The sequence below is a fragment of the Typopeltis vanoorti genome, chromosome 9 (assembly GCF_054136105.1).
Source record: "Typopeltis vanoorti isolate ZY-2024b chromosome 9, IOZ_Tvanoo_1.0, whole genome shotgun sequence".
Classification (NCBI taxonomy): domain Eukaryota; kingdom Metazoa; phylum Arthropoda; class Arachnida; order Uropygi; family Thelyphonidae; genus Typopeltis; species Typopeltis vanoorti.
In genome coordinates, this window is record NC_143557.1 from 43,640,056 (window position 1) to 43,660,594 (window position 20,539).

Sequence of the window (20,539 nt, forward strand, 5' to 3'; positions counted from 1 at the left end):
ATTGCAGAAATTGGTTGATAGGAGGAAAAGGGGTGATGTGATTGAGACATTCAAATTACTGAAGGGTTTCTATAAGATTAATTCAGAAGATATTTTTGAGAATAGGAGTGGTAGTGGGAGGACTAGGGTCCACCAACATGGAAGCTAACCACACTCTTACCATGGAAGTGGTAAAAGTGTGGTTAGCAAGGGTGTTAGAGCTAGGTTTTTTTACTTGGAGAGTGGTAAATGAGTGGAATAAGCTGCCAGAGTCTGTTGTGGGTGCCATGACTGTAAATGAGTTCAAGGTGAATTATGATAGATACTGTGGGAATGTTGAATAGTTGTTCTTGACATGATGTTGGGCCTCCCTCGATGAGTCTAAGGACTCCTTGGAGCTGTCGGTAATAATAATAATAATAATTTCATAGTTTGGTTTTTTATTGCTGATTTTCATGAAATATTTGTTACAGCTGTTATTCAATTTAGTTAGTGAATCCTGAAGACTTGCACTAGATGTGTTTAGGAGTACATCATCTGCATAAAGCAAAGAGCTAAGTTCGAAATCTCCAATTCTAATATCAGGCTTGATGCCACTTTCTTTCATAATGTAATCCATATAGATGATGAATAAGAGTGGAGATAATATGCATCCTTGTCTTACACATGATCTAGCTGTATTTCCTTAAATTCTAACTGCTGACTGACAACTTAAACACGGACTATGTATTGCTCTGTATAATGTACCGTTCATCCCCATATAATTGTAGTGCTTTGAAAAGCTTTTCTTTAGGCATCTTGTCATATGCCTTTTCAGATCTACAAAACTTAAGTACAGATCCTTATGATTTTTCACCTGTTTGTTTTAAAGTGAATATCTGATCTTGATAACCTATATTTGGCCTGAACCCAGCTTGTTCTTCTCCAAGTTTCTCTTCCATAATCTTTCTCATACTCTTTTCAAGGAATGCTTGCTACCTGGAACACTTAGTAGTGAAATTCCTGCTCACATTCATTTTTTTTTTTCTCCTTTTTTACATATGAGTATTATGAGAGCTATATTGCAATCACTGAGAATTCAAACTTCTCAAAAGGCCTTCTGAATTATGTAGGGTAGCCACTGCAAAACAGCTCCATACTTATGCATTTCAGGTGAAATATTATCTACTCCAGCTACCTTTCAACATTTCAAGTTTTTGATAGCTTTTGCTACTGTTAATTATTGATCTGTACTCCTCTTTTCAGCTGGTTTAGCTGAAAAGAGGAGTACTTCCAGCATTTCTCTTGAAAATTTTATGGTATGGTTCACTGCTTGGTTCGTTTAACAGTCTTTCAAAGTAATTACTCCAGACATCTAGGATCTCCTTATCTTCAGTTTTCAGATCACCTTTCATTCCTTTTACAGTACTCTTTCCTCCATTTCTAAGCATCTTCAATAGTCTAGAACATTTTGCCATCTTCCTGATATTTATTTTCTATGTCTTCCCATGACTTTTGTTACTTTTACACACAGCTTAGCTCTCTTATATTCTCTCTCTATATTCTTTAAGGGCATGTCCTAACTTATTTGCTAGGAACTTTTGGTATGCTTTCTTCTTTTCCAGGACTGCTTCTTTAACTTCTTGTGTCCTCCATGGATTTCTTATTTTTCTATTCTTGCAGACAATTTCACGACATACCTTCCTAGCTAAAATCAATCAATGTCTTATCCAGAATTGCCACTGATACTTCAAGGTTTGGTTCTTGTTTTCAAACTGCTTCCAATTTTTGTCAATAATATTGGAAGCAGTTTGAAAACTAGTTGTCTACAATTTATTGTAAAATCTCTGTTGTTTTCAGTGTGATATTCATTTTTGTTCTTCTTAATACTAAGTAATGGTCACTTCCAATTTCAAATCCTCTGTACACCACTCTTGTATCCTGAACGAGCATGAAATTATCACTATCAACAATGATGTAGTCGATGAGGCTTTTCTAATTTTTTGTGTCTTCTACCCATGTGAACTTGTGCACATCTTTATTATGAAACATGGTGTTAGTAATGACTACTCATGTCCTGAGCAGAAGTCCAGTAAATACTTACCATTATTATTAGTTTTGCACTTTCAAATTCTCTCCAAATTTTCCCAAAATGTTCTTGTGTGTTTGGTGGGATTCATTTCTTACTCTGCTGTTTAGATCTCCAACAAGGACCACTTTTTCTATTTTCTTTATGTTAAATGCCTATTCTAATGGTTCAAAAAATTTATCCACTTCTTTCTTCGAAGAACCTTCTCTGGGACCATAGGCACAAATAAGTTTCATTGTCCATGTACCTAGTTTGAAGTTTGCCCACATAACTCTACTTGAAACTGCCTTCCAATCAAGAAGTTTATCTTCATGTTTGGTATTGAATACAATCGTTACTTCTTCTTTTCCATGATTCTTATTGCCTGAAAATAACATTCTGTACTTATTATTTAGCAAGTTCTGACCTGTTTTTGTCTTCATCTGATTAATGCCAATTTTATTTACGTGTTACATTTACCAATTCTTCTGCAAGTTTATAATAGGGCTGTGTGGTGATATTTTCTTGGATCATTGACAAATTCATGTGACTGTCACTGATGATATTAATATTAAAAATAATCTCTCAGTCCTGCTGTGACTTTTATACAGTATGGTCTTCTTTCATATCTTGCATGAAGGATTATTCATAACATAGTGTGAACTCCTGACTTGCCATTCCAATGATAGGAAATGTTGCTTTTAATATTCTGGGGGGGGGGGGGGGGGTCTTAACAGTCTTCTTGGTGCAGAGTAGGCTAAATTGCAGGCAGATCACATTATACGATCTAGAATGTTAAAGAGGACAAAGCTGATCTTTTATAGAACGGAACACAGTTGCAATGTGGATCTGTGATTTGAAAGTGGCATGGAAATGTATCTCAGATATAGCTGATAGAAATATTTTTGTTATGTTCTTGTGTAGAAGAAATATGTTTATGCAGTCTTTTGTCTATTTTATACGAGTTGTATTGGCTATGCATTTTCAGTATACTGCTCTGTTGGGAAGGATAATGGTGTGAATGCTATTAGCACCTTGAATAATGAGCCAGCTGGTAGACATGTCATTACTGCATCTGGAAGGGAAGAAAGCTATTTTGTTTCCTTTTTTTTTATTGAGAAATGTATTTTACAATGTTGGCTCTTTAAGTGTGCTAAAAATTTATCTCACTTCAATGACTAGCAAATACACTGTATGTGTAGCATAAGAGACTGAGTGTTGGTTTGTATGTAGCATTTTTGAAGGAATCTCCATAGCCCAGTCATTTTCAACTCTCCCCTTAGTTGGAAAGACCTGTACTTAAATCTTGTTTGAGATGCAAAGAAATGGACTTTATACGTGAAGGTGAATTAACCTGTCTCGAGACAATAATATATAGGCCTCATAGCCTTGGTTGCTTAAGTCAGCCAATTTCTATACAGATTGTTGTTTCAACCAGTTGTCTATATTTTCCCTTTTTTGAAAAATAACACCTGAGTATATGGTAAGTTTCAATAATTAAGATACGTAAGAGGGAAATTATGGCTTAATATTACCTACGCTATATAGTATAACTGGTTTTTGGCATATTTTATTCTGTCTTTCCAGCTTACTTGGTAGTGAGAAAGAGCAGCTGAAAATTTTTGGTTACAGAACCTTCAGTTAAATGGGATTTACTGTAATAAATATACAACAATCTATTCAGAAAGTTTTAATAATAGCAAACCATGAGCAGACATAAATACAAAATTAATAACAGAAAAACTCACATAGAAAGATTATTTAATAGTATAATTTTTCCCCTGTGTGTCACAGGAATTTTGGAATTGTCAATTATTGTTTAATTTGAGCTTAAAATGTACTGAAGATTATACTATTAAATTATACTATTATATTATACTATTAAATTATACTATTATATTATACTATTAAATTAAACGATTATACTAGGCAAAAATTATACTATTAAATAATCTTTTTACGTGAGTTTTTCCATTATTAATTTTGAATCTATTCAGTCAATATGGATCAGAGAAAGGAATTGTTAAAATATTTAACATACAACATAAAGATAAGAGTATATAGAGGATTTGAAATAGGAAGTGATTACTGCTTAGTCTTGAGCAGGGTAAAATTGAATTCCATATTGAAAAGAAGAGTGTTTAAGAATGTTTTAAAACAAATCAGAGTTGTTTACTAAATAACTTAAGGAATTCACAACATATACTGGAATATGAATTAAAATAAACTTTAATATATACTTCCTATATTTCGACAATGTCACATTGCCATCTTCATGGGAACATAAGATTAAGACACGTGCATGCAGGCTCTAAAAACGGCAAATTAGGTAGAAGCGAGGAAACTACTGTTTTTCCTAAAGTCCTGATGGTGCCCCCGTCTCCCAAATTTGGGGCAGTCTCATGCCTCCAAATTTGTTGAGGTTTGGCATGTTTCTTAGGGCTGAGGCTGATTCCATTAATAGTCTTTCAAATTTATACTTGCTGCGGTGTATTACTGTGGCTTTCTTCCACCATATTCTGTAGCGTGTATCCAGAGCATGGTCTGCAAGCCCAGAGTGGCTGTAATGGTGAAAGTATAAATTTGAAAGACTATTAATGGAATCAGCCTCAGCCCCTTAGGGCTGAGGCTGAAACATGCCAAACCTCAACAAATGAGTAGGTGGGATGTACTGTGGTCCCAAGCAGTATCACCTGAAGTTCACAATCACATAAACATCTTCCAAAAACCATCTGGATTTGACCTGCCCAGGAATATATGGACGACGGCTAATAGGATTCGTACAGGCCATGGTGTACGTGGAGACCTACTTTCAAAGTAGGGTAAGATACCAAATCCCCCACTGTCCCTGTGGAGCCAAGACCCAAACCATTTACCATATAGTACAGGAATGTGAGCTGACAGCATATCCAGGTGACTTTAAGGATATCTTTGACCTATCCCCAGAGGCAATCAACTGGATCAAAAACCTAAATGTTAAAATATGACTAATCTTTTGTCCGATGCTTGTCATAAATTTCATATTTGTATTTGCCTGAATGTAGACTTTCTTTTTTTTTTAATCATATATGTGTGTATCTTATCTATACTCTTGTATTATATCTTATTGTCTTTTAACCATGTGTACAAGCCATACGATAAATAAATAAATTTATAAAAATGTGAGAATTGCAGAGGTGTTTCCCTGCTCAGTGTTCCTGGTAAGATTTATGCAAGTATACTTCAAAAACAGCTAAGAAAAATTGTGGTTGGAAGCTTGGTGAAGAACAAGCTTGATTCAATCCAGATATAGATTGTCTGGATCAGATTTTCTGTTTAAGACAATTAGTTAAGCAACATTGGGAATGTAACAAGGATTTACATTTAAGTTTTGTTGATTTGGAAAAGGTATATGACAAAGTGCCAAGGTTCAAGATGCTACGGTTATGTTGTGTTAATGGAACATTATATCGAGCAGTACATGATCTCTATTTAAGCTGTAAATCAGCAGTTAGAATTGAAGGAGGTGTGCAACAAGAGTGCACATTTTCTGCTCTGTTTCTGCACTTCATTATCTCTATGGTTCACATTATGTAGGAAAGTTGTGTTGAATCTGATATCAGAATTGGCGATGTTAATTTTAGCTTATTACTTTATGCAGATGATGTTATACTTCTGAATAAATTCAGTACAGGTTTGCAAGATTTCCAGAATAAATTGAATAACTCTTGTAATAAATTTCATATGAAAATCAGTAATAAAAAGACAAAGATCATGAAAATAGGCAGAAACTTTGAAAACATGAACTGTTTCCTTAATGGTGAATCTATAGAACAAGTAAAGATAGTACATTAAATTTGGAAATAGACAACAGAATTAGTAAAGCTTGTATGGTAGGAAGTCAGCTGAATAAATATATATCGAACAAGAACGAAATTATGAAAACACTAAATTAGCTGTATACAATACAGTGTTTATACCAATTTTAACTTATGGATCTGAGAGCTAGGAATAAATCACTTAATCAGAGACTGGAGACCTCAAATATGAGAGTTCTGAGAATGATTAGTGGAATGAACAGATGGCATCAATGGCAATGTGACATTAAAAATGAGGATATTAAGAAAGAACTTGCAATTGTTACCATTCAGGAGTGTGTTTATAGAGCTAATCTCAGGTGATATGGTCATTTAAATAGAATGAGAGGAAAACTTAGCAAAACAAGTGTTCTTTGCCAGGTTAGCAGGAAAAAGACTGAGAAGATCAAAATGTAGATGGGTTGATACATTAAAAAGCCTTAAAAGACAGAAATATAAGAACTGATAAGGTTGGAGTCTTAACAGATAACAGATTAATTTGGTGGAAAATTGTTGATCGGAAGTTAGTAATGGTGTAACTTTTTCATTTAATACTATCATACTATCCTGTACACCCCCTGAGGATACATATCAGGAATTTGATGAGGATGATGAATGGGAGATGGTGTTTATATTTCACTACTTATTCCCTCACACTCTGAGTGGTTTAAACTCTTAAATTCCAATTAAAAAGAAGACACTGACTCTAACTCCTAATTAACCTTGCATACCGGTTCATTCCAGAATCGCACATAAATATCTAAAATAACTCAATAACCATTTACCCATTAAGAAATTGAGTCTTCAAACATCTCATATCCAAAATAAAAATCTTTAATTTACAAAGGAACACAAATATGTACAACATCATATCTATATAATTTATCTACTTAACTATGCAAGCATCAATATATTCTTCACATCACAACTTCAAACAACATGAAAAACACTTTATTACATAACTTGCTTTCAGTTATTATAAGCCAACAGTCATTTCTATCCTATATGGATAAGGCTTCTGGAGTTTCAGTTTCTTGCTTCCTACTGAAACTTTTATTCATTCCTGAATTCAGCAACATGATAGTCAAATTCTTCTTGCAAACAAAAATCACAGAACACTGATGAAAACATATCTTATCTTCATCCAGGACTTCTATAATATCACCTTTCTACATGAAAGTAGCAACAAACTCCACTGAATACATGACCCTAGGCTTGTCAACTATATCATCACTTACGAATGTATTAACTTTTTATGTGAATGTCTCCAGATTGAGAACAAAATGAGAACAAATTTTCGTTCTTTATGATGAAAGCTTCAGAAGAAATAACCATTGGCATATCCTTTATTCGAAATCACTTATCAGACTGCAAATCCTAAATAAACAAACTTTTCTAAATAAATAAACTCATTTCTATATGAACTGGAAATCGATAAAGCCTATATGGATTAATAACTACAATAAGCTTAGCACTTATCTCTTCATAAAGGATATCAGCTCTGCCTTTCATTTCTAATTTTTCTTCTAATTTCTGTGCTATCTTCAAAAATTGTAATTTTTCTCCTTCTGTTCTTTTCTTATTGTTGAACAGCTGAACACTTAGTAATGTCAGATAATGTTCTTTTCACTTTCATGTATGCTTGGAAATGCATCTAAACAACTTCGATTCTGTCCACTATTGTGCACTGCCGTACTGGTTTCTAAAGTCATACTTGAAATAATGATATTCTTATTTTTATAGTACAGGACAGTTCACCAATTATAATTTTGGAATGAAACAGCCAGAAATTATAACAGTTCTTCATTATTCAATCTATTATGCACTGAAGTTCATTTACTTATTCATGAATTATAGTGGTGACTTTGGCTTCCCTTGTAAGTGACAGCATATTTCATAAACAATGTTTGTCTACATGTAAATAGCAGCAACCTTACAACACTTTTGAGATCTCATAGAAAATCATAATTAAGCTCTGATAAGTCATTTTAATAAATTTAGTTAACACTTAAAGAAGGCTTAATAGCCAAAGAGGAATATCTCAGAATGTCTTGCTCTTGACATACAAAAAATGAGACATACAATTTACTAACTACTTTAGATATACTGCATTATAGTTTGGTTTATAGGCAGCAATGATTTTTTTTTTTTTTCATAATTTTTGCCACACATTCAGAGATGACTTTAATATATGATATAGGAGTCTTGTGGGGGGGGGGGGGTCTTCTTATCTGGGTTGATTTATAGGAGAATGGTCAATAATTTTTATTTATTTATTTATTTATTGGTTATTATTAGATTATTATAATATAATAACAAAAAAAAAATAAATTAAAAATAATTGACCACTCTCCTATAAATCAATCACTGTCCTGTAAATCAACCCAGACACGAAGCCAACAGTATTCCTATACCATATATATCAGCAGTGTTTAATCCATCGATTGCGATTAACCGGTCAAATGCAGATCGATTTTTGGTCGATCTTTTGTGTGTTCCTCCTTACTTACAAATTTAATTAAAACTGAAAACATAATATTTTATTTATCATTATTTTTAATTTGCTTTAAGTGTTTATTTTTCATTAAAATTGTCAAATCAGTAAATTTCTTATAAGTGCAGGTAAATGAATTAATTTGGATCAGCGGAAGTCAAACAGTGAGCCGAGTGAATACGATTATAAGCAAAGTGTAAAAACTCGATTGTAGCTTAAATATTAAATATTCCAAAGCACATTACATTGATTTTTTACTTAGGTTAAGTTCCATGTGAATATTGTAAAAAAATAAACTTTGTTTGTCTCGGTATAGTTCGTATTAGATGTTTTTGTAAATAACTCTTTTGAAGCTAACTGTATATACTGCTTTAATAAGAATATGTTAGAGAGTTAAAAACAAAGGCAATATTTTTGTCACTGAAGCTGTACATGGCGGCATTAGAAAGATTGTTATTGAAACGTATGTATGAGAAAGGCTTGCAGGCTCTAAGTGTAAACATGTCTGAAGTCAGTCAGAAAGAGTTCAAACAACTTTCCGATGGCTGGCAACTTGCAATCAAAAGAAAGCGGAGGAGAATAAAAGGTGTGCTGAACTTGAAACTTAAGATGAAGGACATACCGATTCTTTGGTGGTTGCCACACTTCATGCGAGGTCTCAGAGGAGACATAATAAAAAGGGACTGAAGCAAGCAGAAGGGGTCTCAGTTGCAGAATTGCTGTCAAAGAGGAGGCTGCCTGGTCCAGAGTCGCTGTCAGAGAGACTGCCTGGATTCCGGCTTCCAGAAAGGAGCTTCTCGGTTCGAGACATCGCTAGAGAGAGACTACTTCTAGGCTGCAGACAAGGTTTCAAATTGCCGAAAGGAAGAGGCCCCTCATCTGGCATAATTGTGACTTAAAAAATCATTGAAAGCATCATTGGGAAGGATATAGAAGATAAACTGATAGCTTATTAGTAATGGGTGAGCTAAAGATTAGCTCACCCATTCACATACATCTGGAAACTTGACTATAGAAACCAACATTAGAATTTTTTAAAACTACTTTGTCTCCATTAGTGTTCTCTCGCAGTGTTCTTACATGAAATATTCAGCTAATTGGTTGTGGAATGAATATGTGAAATAATTTGAAATAATAAGAGATAAATTCTCTTGTTATTTCAAGAGGATGTGATCTAAATAGGATCTGAAAATGTGGATTCGGAAAGAAGCTTTAAAAGAAGTCAGATTTGAGCAGCACGAAGATTTGAAAAATACGAGGATTAGTGGAGAAAAAATAAAATTTCTAAAACAAAACCAAACTCCGGTGACCCAGTGGCAGTTTAAGAAATAATAGATTGGCAAAGCTAGACTGCATGTTGAAGTGTTTCTGCATGTATTAAAAATAAATAAAAAAATAAGCATTCCAGAAGTTGAGTTCTTGACAAGAAGGAATTATATAGAAAATATTTAGCAAGTAAGTTATATAAGCTCTTATGTAATACAGAGAACAATATGTATAAAAGTGACTAAAGAAAGTCATTGAAAGCATTGGGAAGGATCTAGATTAATCATGGTGGTGGCAAAATGCATTGAAGGATACTCATCTCCTCCTCGAGAGAGCATAGTGTGAAGTGATGATGATCTAAAATTATATATAATGTATTTTGTTTGGTCCATTTTGTATACTAATACCATATAAATATTAATGCCATTGTAGTTTAGTAGATTTGTATTTATGGAAATTCTGTCAAATTAAAACTTGTTACAGTTTGAAAATTTGTTAGAAACTCTATCACTGTGGAGGAAGTAAACTAATGCTGACTAATGTCAACTGTAGGTTTTCATAACCTACAGTTGACAATTCATAAGAATTTGAAGAGATTTTTTGAAGAAATTTTCATAAGAAGTATGATCAGACTAAAACAAGATCAACAATAAAATATACATATAATATTTAAAAAACCACAGAAAGATTTTTATCATAGTGTCAAATTTTTAATGCTTTTATTGTTAATGTCATGTTTCATTTTATAATTTCCAAATTGAAACCTGGCAGCTGCTGAATTTATTGAATTGAAGAGTATGAAGATTATTAAGTGATTACTTGGGTGGTGGGTGGCCAGTGATAAAAAGAACTGTGAAAAAGCGATATAAATGGTGGGGGGGGGAGACTTTCTCTTCTTTAATTCTGTCTAATGCATGTGTGTTATATATTTTATTTTATGCAACAGTTTGTTTATTAAGTTTTGAAATAATTTCGTATTTCACGTTGTGTTATATCATCAGTTGTTTAACAAAGTTTATTATTTTTTTTCTATATGATTATTTTATGAATGAAAGAATCATTATTAAATCATATTAATATTTAAAAAAAATTGTAAATTTTATATGTGGAGATAAGTTATAATTAAGTATATCTACTTGATAATTGATCAACATTTAAAAGAAAAATTTTTTTTGGTATAGATCAAATTATAACAAAGCCATCAAAGTTATAAACTTGATCTTAATTTTTTAGTGTTATCAACAAATGTCAGTTATTCTGATCATTGTAATGCTTTGTGAGGAATGCAGATGTAGCACTAAGTTCTGTTCCATGCATACACTCTGTTTGAAAGTAGTAGATAGTAGGAGATATTGGATATTAGATTAAATGTAAATTCAGTCATTCTGCAAATGAGTGTAAAAATTAATAAATAAATTACAAATGAATGTTAGTGTTATTAACAAATGCCAGTCATTCTTATCATTGTAATGCTTGTGAGGAATGCAGATGGTAAACTAAGTACTGCTCACGCATACACCCTGTTTGAAAGTAGTAGATAGTAGTAGACATTACACATTAAACGAAATCTAAATTGAATCTATTCTGCAAATGTATTTAAAATAAAATAAAATAAAAATGATCTGTTTGATTCGTGCAGTTATAGTTTGGGGGTCACAGTGTGCATATTGTTCCATGCTCTGTGTATCTGAATTGAAGAGTTGTATAATCTTGTGCCAACACATACATCTGTCAATGAATTTTTAATTTTTATGCAACTGCTAGGGATAAAGGCCTCATGAGTTTATCATATCAAATTTTTTACAAATTGACTACTCAGCAGAGAAGAGAATTAGAATGTTAATGGTATGTTACTGAAGGCTCGCAAATCTGGGTTTGCATGGCATGGAATTGACCATGAGCACACAATCTTTTGGAAGGACACATACATGTTCCATAGAAGTGGTTTTATATGAATGGTAATTTAGACTCTGAAGCCTCACATTATCCAGATAGAAATTGTGGATCATATGTGCCACAAAATACTGTTCTGGGTTCATTTTATGATGAAATTTTCGTGTGTGATACTTTTCTCTAATAGTTGACTAATTATTGTATGTATATATATGTTTGAATCATACGTTTGAATATGCTGTTTTTCTTTCCGTAATGTTTGCTTTTTACTTTAAATAAAACTAGTTGTGTACTTTGTTAACATGTTTTACATTTATTATCTCACAGGTTCCATCAGAGATTTGTACAAGTCGTGCAATCTTCCTTGGTCTCTTTAAAGAGTAATATTTATAGCATCTTTTTAGGCTCCTAATTAATGATCTTAACTAATTGAACTAAATTTTGAGCAAAGTATGCTTTTAGCATATAGAAGGTTGAAAACTTCCTTTTTGATTATTGGTGTAATTTAAGCCACCTATGTAAGTTAAATAATTCCGAGTGGAAGAGCTTCATCAGCGTACTGTATCAAAGTTGCTATATCACACTACTGGAGATAAGTGATATTGTCTGTTAATATAGTGAATTTCGTGTAGTACAGCATTCTGCATGTGGAGCTTTGGTCAGAACTTTGTTAGTTTGTCATAGTGAGATTGTTATAATGATGATTGCTTTTGTGAATATAGTGGAGTAAAGTCAAACCGTATTTTGTATTTGATGAATTAACATACCACAAAAAAAAACACCCTACTATACTTTCATAACTTTGATATGAACTGATACCAGTTTTTTACGTATTACCTGGTCTTTCTATCACAACTATGTTCAAAAAATTAATAGAATTAAGGAAGCTCTAAAACTCCTTTAAAAATGGCACAGTACAGAGTCTTTTATGCTGAAGATTATGTTGTTCCCTTCACAAACATAAATTCATACAATCTATGGTTGATCAGCAATATCTGATGCATTGTTAATTAGAATGCAGTTACTGAAACATGACTTGAAAAAATGACTGTCTTGTCCAGACCAACAATACAGTAATCTTTTGTCGTTATTATTAGAATTCTGTTAATAGGCTTCATTTCCTGTTTAATTTAATTCTTCTTCAAAAATAGTTTTTATTTTTGCCAGGTGTAGTATATTGTTTCCTCTCTTTGTTTCTAATTTTCATGTGCCCTCAAAAATATATTACTTCTATTTTATGTTCTCTTTTGTTTCCCTTATAAGAACTTTTGTGTTTACTTTTTTTTTTTTTTTTGATATAAACTTTGTAAAATGATTCTATTATCTAGGAAGAATTATAGCTACAAATATATATATATATATATATATATATATATATATATATATTTCTTCATAGTTGTATATTTAATAAAATTTCTTTACTTTCTAGCTGTGGAGATACTGAAGCTGCATTGGATGTGTTGCTGAATAGTTGCCTGTCAGTTATGAAAAAACTTAAGCCTGATAACAAGAGTGATCATCAGCCCTTCAGAAATGTAGATATTGGAATGTTGTCAGAGCTGAACACTAGGTATGCTGATATAAGTGCACTTAACAAATTAAAGATTTTTTTTTTTTTTTTTAAATAATATTTATATATTTGAGTCTGCACATCAGAGAATAATAATCACTGCTGCTTCACTTTAATTCTTTTTTTTTTTTTTAAGGCTTTCTTATTCACTTTTTTTTTCGGTATGTTGGTCACTTCCTTCTTTATGAAGACATCATTATTAACAATAATATTGTTTTGAGACTTTTTCTTATTTCTAATATCTTCTTTCCCAAAGGAAATCCTTTGGGAAAGAAGATATTAGTTCTTTTGTTATGTGCAAGTAAGAGGAAGAATGGTTATTTGAGATTAACCTTAATGAGTGATGATGGTCACAAGGAGACAGCAGGAGATAAAATAGTTGAGTTACTGAGTGACCACTTTGCAATGGTATATCATCCTAGATGAAGTTACTGCTTTAATGCTTTAACATATGTGACAGACACTGATGTAGAAACAGGTTAATGAACTGGAGTTTCTTAGGATATTGCAGAATCTTGATGTAAATACAGCTGTGGGATTAGATGGGATATTAGTTAGGGTTTTGCAAGAATATGTAAAGGAACTGCCATTGCCTATGACTAGGCTCTTTAATTTAAGTCTCAGCTCTGGTAGAGTTCCAAGGGAATGGAAGGAGGGCAAAATAATCCCCTTGCATAAAGGGAGGTTCTAAGACTGCACTTGCAATTATAGACCAATCAGTATCTCAGTCAATATGGTATAAGTACTAGAAAAATTGGTCAAAAAGAGAATTCAAGAATAGGTGGATAAAAAACTGATACTGTATAAGGCCAACATGCCTTTGTAATTTACTAATTTTTTATAATAGAATAATAGCTGTGTTAGATAAAAGAAATTGCTATATGAAGATAATACTAGATTTTGCAAAGCCATTTGACAGAATACCAAATGGAATTCTGTTACTCAAATTAGAACAAATGGCACCACAGCAAGCCTTGCGTACTATTCCCACCACATGGAAAAGGAGAATTATTGCAATATCAATGACTTTTGCAAGCAAACAAACTCACTAGCTGACTGATCATAGTCACCATGGACTGGACAGAGATATAAACAATATATATTATATTATTTTTACAGCTATTTTTGGCTGTTTTTGTTTAGGAGTGTCCCTTATTTTAAATGGCTTTTTACTCAAGAATTCATAAGGTATTATAAGTGTATTTTAAGAGTAATAATAATATATATGTATATATATATATTATTTAAAAAAATACCCAGGATTTCTAATTAATCTTCCCACCTTGATTAGAACCCCCCCCCCCCAAACGACAGAAGCATAGAGAACAAAGACATCCTAACATCCAAACAAATTATGTGCAAAATTTCTTCCTCTATTAGTCTGCATATATCTACCCTTAAAATATATTTATAATACCCTATGAATTATTCAGTAAAAAGCCAATGTATTTAAACTAAGGAACACTCCTAAACAAAAACAGGCAAAATAGCTGTAAAAATAATAGTTTTTAAGAGGAGTAACATGGAAATTTCCCAGTAATACCTATATGTATTATATATAAATTATACATTTGACACGTGAACATCCACTCTGGATAATATCATCCTATTTTCTTCTTTATCTGGAGAGATTTGAAAAAATTGTCAAGATTCTCTCCCCTGCCCTAATCTCCTACGAAGCTTCCTTTGGACCTCCTTTTCAAAGCAGCTGTCAAGAAACAATTTGAGCAACTCCTTTGTGCAACATCCAGTGATGGAATAGCAATTACTCTCTCTCTCTCTCTCTCACAAAACTTGGAACTAGTCTTGAGAAGTAAGAACTGAGTGAAACTACTCAGTATTTCTGATGAGGAGATTGCTCTTCATGGAAGGACCAAGGAGCGACAGCTATATGAAGAATCCTCATACCTAGTGATGGTCATCCATTTCCAAACAGGATTATCCTCCTTACATTTAGCACCCCCAAACCCCTCAAATATCAGTGAAAGTAGGATATCCCAAATCCTTTACATCGTTTAAAATGGCATAGCTGTGACAGGCAGTCCGAGAATGACCACAATTTTGCATATAAGCAATACAAAGGGAGAACCCCCCACCAGCCTACTCTTGAGTGTACCAAAGGTGGAATGATGGATGGAAAGGAGATTTGAAAAAATTAAAACTAAACAGAACATCACTTATCAGATACAAAGAGGAAATATACTGCAGCAGTTGCACTGACCTGTTAGTAATAAATACAGTTTATTACTAACAGGTCAGTGACAGTTTCAAGTAGAAATTTAACCTCTCTGACCCTCATGTCTTCTTATAATTACATCATCCCTAAACAGTGTGGTTTACTTGATCTCCTTAAAGTGAATCAGAGAGAAAAATGAGTGTGGCCTCATTTCTGAAAATACACCAAACATGATTCCACTGCAGAAGTCATTAGTTTTTAAAAAATATTGGAAAGCACACTTCAGAGAATCTAGAACATGGCTCCAGACCCATTAATAGACGACAGATTCCTGTGCCCCCCCCACACACACCACCTCCACTACAAATAACACAAAACCATTAAAATACCTAGTATCCTGGACATAGTTCAATTTGATGATGCATTGGATATTTTTCTTGAGGAGAAAGGGGCAGACACCTGCTCCCCACAATTCCTCAAAAAGGGAAAATCTAAGGTTGATGAATAAAGACCTGCAAACATTGAAAGTTGAAAGCCAGATGGGTTTAACTGATATACGTTATGAAAGCATTTCTATAATGGAATTGTTGTGAATACTATCAAACCTTCAGTGATATTAAAGCCCTCTTTTAAAAGTAAAAGTCATTCTGCTTTTGACTGCAGGAAATATATGTTAAGCCCATAGTTAAATATCAGAGGTTAAATATCACCCATCTTATTTATATGGTATTCATATAAATAAGATGGGTGATGAACCTGTCCATGGGGGAGAGCCATCATCATCATTGTGAACAACCATACCTCATTCCAACAAGTCCCATGCACTACAAATATAGAGGCAGCTGCTTTCTTCCTTCCAGTTGGATCTCTTTTACTTCCTGGTACAGATATCTGACTGGATGACCCTGATGATCTCACATTACAGTTTCTACCTCATTACTTTTAGTGGAGGATATAAATAGGCACAAAATTCTGTGAAGGGGAGGTCATGCCTTAGTAATTTACTAAATTTTTATAATAGAGTAACAGCTACATTGGATAAAGGAAATGGCTACATGCTGATAATGCTGAAGAACATTCACTCAATGGCACCGACTGTTTAAGTGAGAAGTTGATGATATGATCTTATATGATATTGACAATTTTTCCATGATATTCACTTTTCTACATGGGCAGCTATGCACTACATCACTGATGTCATGATGGAAAATAGTACTAACTGACTTGCCTTCTTTCCTTCCCTAGTAGATTTTTATTCTGCAGCATTGTTATATAGTGTATTATTACATTAAACATTGTTACAGAGTGTATTATACATGCTGCCACAATCGTAATACCCAAAACATCTAGTAAATTTCTGCTGTTCCTTAAACCATAGCAGATTGTTGAATGCAAAGCAGCCGAGGAAGCTCAGAACAAAGCTTTGAGTATCTTCTGCAGATACCCCACAACAAGAGATCTGTTTACTTTCAAATGGGTCCAGCTTGAGCATGATATATTTATCATTGGGGTTAAAAAGATTTCTGAATCCAATACACCTGTTTACTGACCAGATGAACCAACACAAAAGAGATCAGGAATAAAATCCATAAAATGATGGGTAATTATATTTCCACTCACTTTCAGTTATCAGACACAATGATGTGTCCAAGAACTGAAGTATACAATATTACTGAACTGCAGTTACTGATCTGAATCTCTTCTCCCCCCCCCCCCCCCAATCTGGGGCTAGAAAGCAAAACAATAAAACAGCAAATTCTGTTTTGTTTCATTGGTATGAAAGATTACAGCTGGCCACTTATAAAACAAAAAATGGAAAGATGCTTTGTTTGTATGTAATCCAACTGTAGTTGGACAGTATTCCATTGTGAGATAGGTTAGCCTCTTCAGTATCCACCATGGATCATCTACTCTACCTTTTTAATAGATTTTTATCTAAGAATTTTTTTATTTTAGTCTGGAGAAAGGGAATTATAAACTGGTTTAAGATCCAAAATTTCTAATTAATTATTGTCCAGTTAGTTGGACAATAGTTATTTGGAATTATCCATTAGAGATGCTTTCCTAAACATGAGCACGTAATATTGGTTTTCTTGACATATAATACAACATCAAGAAAATGCAACACAGCTTCAATATTTGGAAAAAGACTTACACAACTTTGGTCTCATAGGTTACCTCCTTTTTATCAAAACCTTTTTATCCAAGTAGAATTCTCACCATTCCTCCCATCATAATAGTTGGACAAGTTTATGCTTGAGGAAGTTGTCTCACAACAGCTCAGTAAATTTGTTTCCTTCTTGTTGTGAGATTTCACTGTGACCAGTGAATGTTCAGATAATTAAAGTCATTCATGATGATTACTCGTTTTGCTCTCATCATGTTTATTTCTTCTTTTACTAATCTTCTTTTACACTCGATATCAGTTATGTATATCTGCCTCTGATATTCAGGTTTCACTAATGCCTGCAGTATGAGGCCCCAGCTGGTTCACCAAGGCAATGAACTCTACCGCTTTGTTTCTCCTACTCCTGGCATTTGTGTATAGACATTTGCGTACGTTACCTACATTCTTTTTTTTGCACTCTTATTTTAAAAAATACATGCAAGTGTATTTGCTGAACACTCTTCTCTATAGAACTTATACAGAATCAAATGAAAAAAAATACTGTTGTTCATTGTTATAATACAAACATAACAGATTTTTTTAAATTATACCAAACTTCAGTGGTTCTGTGACTTCCTAAGATTTGGGAAGTGGTAATACTTTGAACAGCCATGCCTACCCACACTCAGCCATAATGGGTGCCTCTTTTTATGCTTTTATTCTAATATCTTCAACTTATTTATTTTGTGTGTGTGTGTGGTTTGGTTTGTTTTTACTTCTTATTTTCTACCTAGATATTGCCTTTGCAACTGAGATGAATATTTGGAACATTAGATCAAGCAGAATGAACTGAACAATTGTTCAGTTCATTCCATTTGCTGTCTTCATTCCATTAAGTTATAAGTTATTCTTCATTTTTGTTTGTGTTAGCTGATACATAATACAATTTGATCTTCTAAATCCGAAATTATCAGTTTATCCATATTAATTGAGTACCCTGGTGGATTTCGTGCAGTGAAGGAAAGAGATTATTGAAATTTGGTTTAGCACCCCTGGTGGGTGATAAAGGCTCACAGGGTTTATGCTTATCCAGCATTGATTATTTGTAATGTGCCCCCCCCCCCCCACACACACACAAAGCTTGTGGTAAAGTTAATGAAAACTCAAATGAGTATTGTAGAAAATAATATTATAAGCATAATTTGTGTAGAAATAATAAAAAAAAGATAGTATTTGGTATAAAGAAATAATGAGATTATTAAATTTATTGTTATTAATGAGATATGTATAACTGGTAATTGACTTAAGGAATTTACAACGCATAAAACGGATATTAATTAAAGGAAACTTTAATGAGTACCTTCAATATTTCAGCAACGTCACGTTGCCATCTTCCGGAACATACAAATATGGTATGTGCATGCAGGCACTAACAAAAGCAAATGAGGAAGAAGTGCTTGCGTGCACATACCATGTTTGTATGTTCCTGAAGATGGCAATGTGACTTTGCCGAAATATTGAAGGTGTTCATTCAAGCTTCCTTTAATTAATATCCGTTTTTTGCGTTGTAAATTCCTTAAGTCAATTACCAGTTATGTATGACCAACATATAAACCTTGGTACAAGAATGAGATATGTAGTATTCTATAAACAAATGTTTGGGATTATTCTTCATGTTCAGAAGTGTGTTTTGCTTGTTGCTAACTTAAAAATACGATACAATAATAGTTATAATTAACAAATACTTTAGGATTCTTTTCCACCCAAGTATACAATGTAAATTTAACGTTGAGGTTTCTTCACCAGAAACTATAAATATTTATCTCAATCATTCACTATCTGATATATCATCCTTCAAAACTAATCACTTAGTAGTGATTAGTTTTGAAGGATGATGATGTGCTTACTGGGATTAGAATGCGTAAGTATGATAGCAAAACTATCCCTTTTGTAAATGACATACCCGGTGTGAATGTTTTAATTGTCTAATATTTACAGGTGGTATTAGAATATACCAGTGCATGAGTATCTTATAATAATATAGACAATAAATCCTGTAAGTGAATCTAAATTAGTACTTCTCTTTTTTCTCTCTTATTATATATATTTTTAAATTTTATTATTATTATTTCTTTATGAAGATCTTTGCTGTGCCTGGTAAAATATCTACAGCAGGAATCAAAACAAAACAATGAATTTTTTGCTGATTACATGCAAGATGAACATTCTGTACCTGGAAATTATGGAACTCCTAAGATATTGCAGGCATTGATTGAGATGGAGAAAATTAGCTTCCTGTCTTCTAAAAATGAATCCCCTGAAATCAAATATCTCGCCAGTGGTAAGCAAACCATTTGCATTCTCTTATGCTTCATAAAGTGCTTTATAGATCAGAATTCTTTTTGTCATCACACAATATGTCATTTCTTTTTAATTTTATTTTTGATACAGCTAGTTTCTTGGCTTTATATTGACCAATCTTATATCATCTGAAATATTATTATTACGTAACACCTCCAGGGAGTCCAAAGACTCATCGAGGCAGGGCACCTACTCTACAACTCTGTCTCCACCAACTACAATGAACTGCAACTACCATCATCATCTACACCAACGCCATCTACTGCCCATCACCACTAGTATTTTCACAGATAATTGCAAACATCCATGCCCACAGCGGGATTCGAACCCGCAGCCTTTTGGCTCGAGAATGGATACGCTGACCACTCGGCCAACCAGGCTGGCCATTATTATAGAATTTACTTTTGTTTGTATAGTATATACAATTTCAGATATTTATTCACTATCACCTCAAGATCGCTTATTTCCTCCACTTCCAATAATATATCCCCAAAGAGTAAATTCTACATGCCATCTTTGTTTTCCAAATTTTAAAACATTACATTTCCCAACATTGAACTGGCATTGCCACTCCTGAGCCCATTCACTCAGTCTGTCAGTTTTGTAAGGCCACATCTGCTCCGCTCCTCATAGTTCATCCCAACTTTGCATCATCTACAAACAACTTTACATCTCTGTTCAAATCTCCCCCAATATCATTAACATACAGGTTAAACAGCAATGACCCTAAATCGGTCCCTGAGACATACCACTAGTGACTTTCTTCTTCTGGGATATTGCTCCCCTATACACAACCTGTTGATACCTATC

The 20,539-nt window shown here is 33.2% G+C and overlaps 1 protein-coding gene across 1 annotated transcript in view; it reads left to right on the forward strand.

The window, feature by feature from the left end:
• The window catches only part of nonC (serine/threonine-protein kinase Smg1), a 1,124,353-nt gene that overhangs the window by 419,012 nt on the left and 684,802 nt on the right, over positions 1–20,539 (forward strand). The window contains exons 28-29 of the mRNA XM_090398044.1: positions 12,945–13,085; positions 19,510–19,709. Of these exons, the coding sequence (XP_090254170.1) occupies positions 12,945–13,085; positions 19,510–19,709 (341 nt within the window). The remainder of the gene's footprint in view (positions 1–12,944; positions 13,086–19,509; positions 19,710–20,539) is intronic.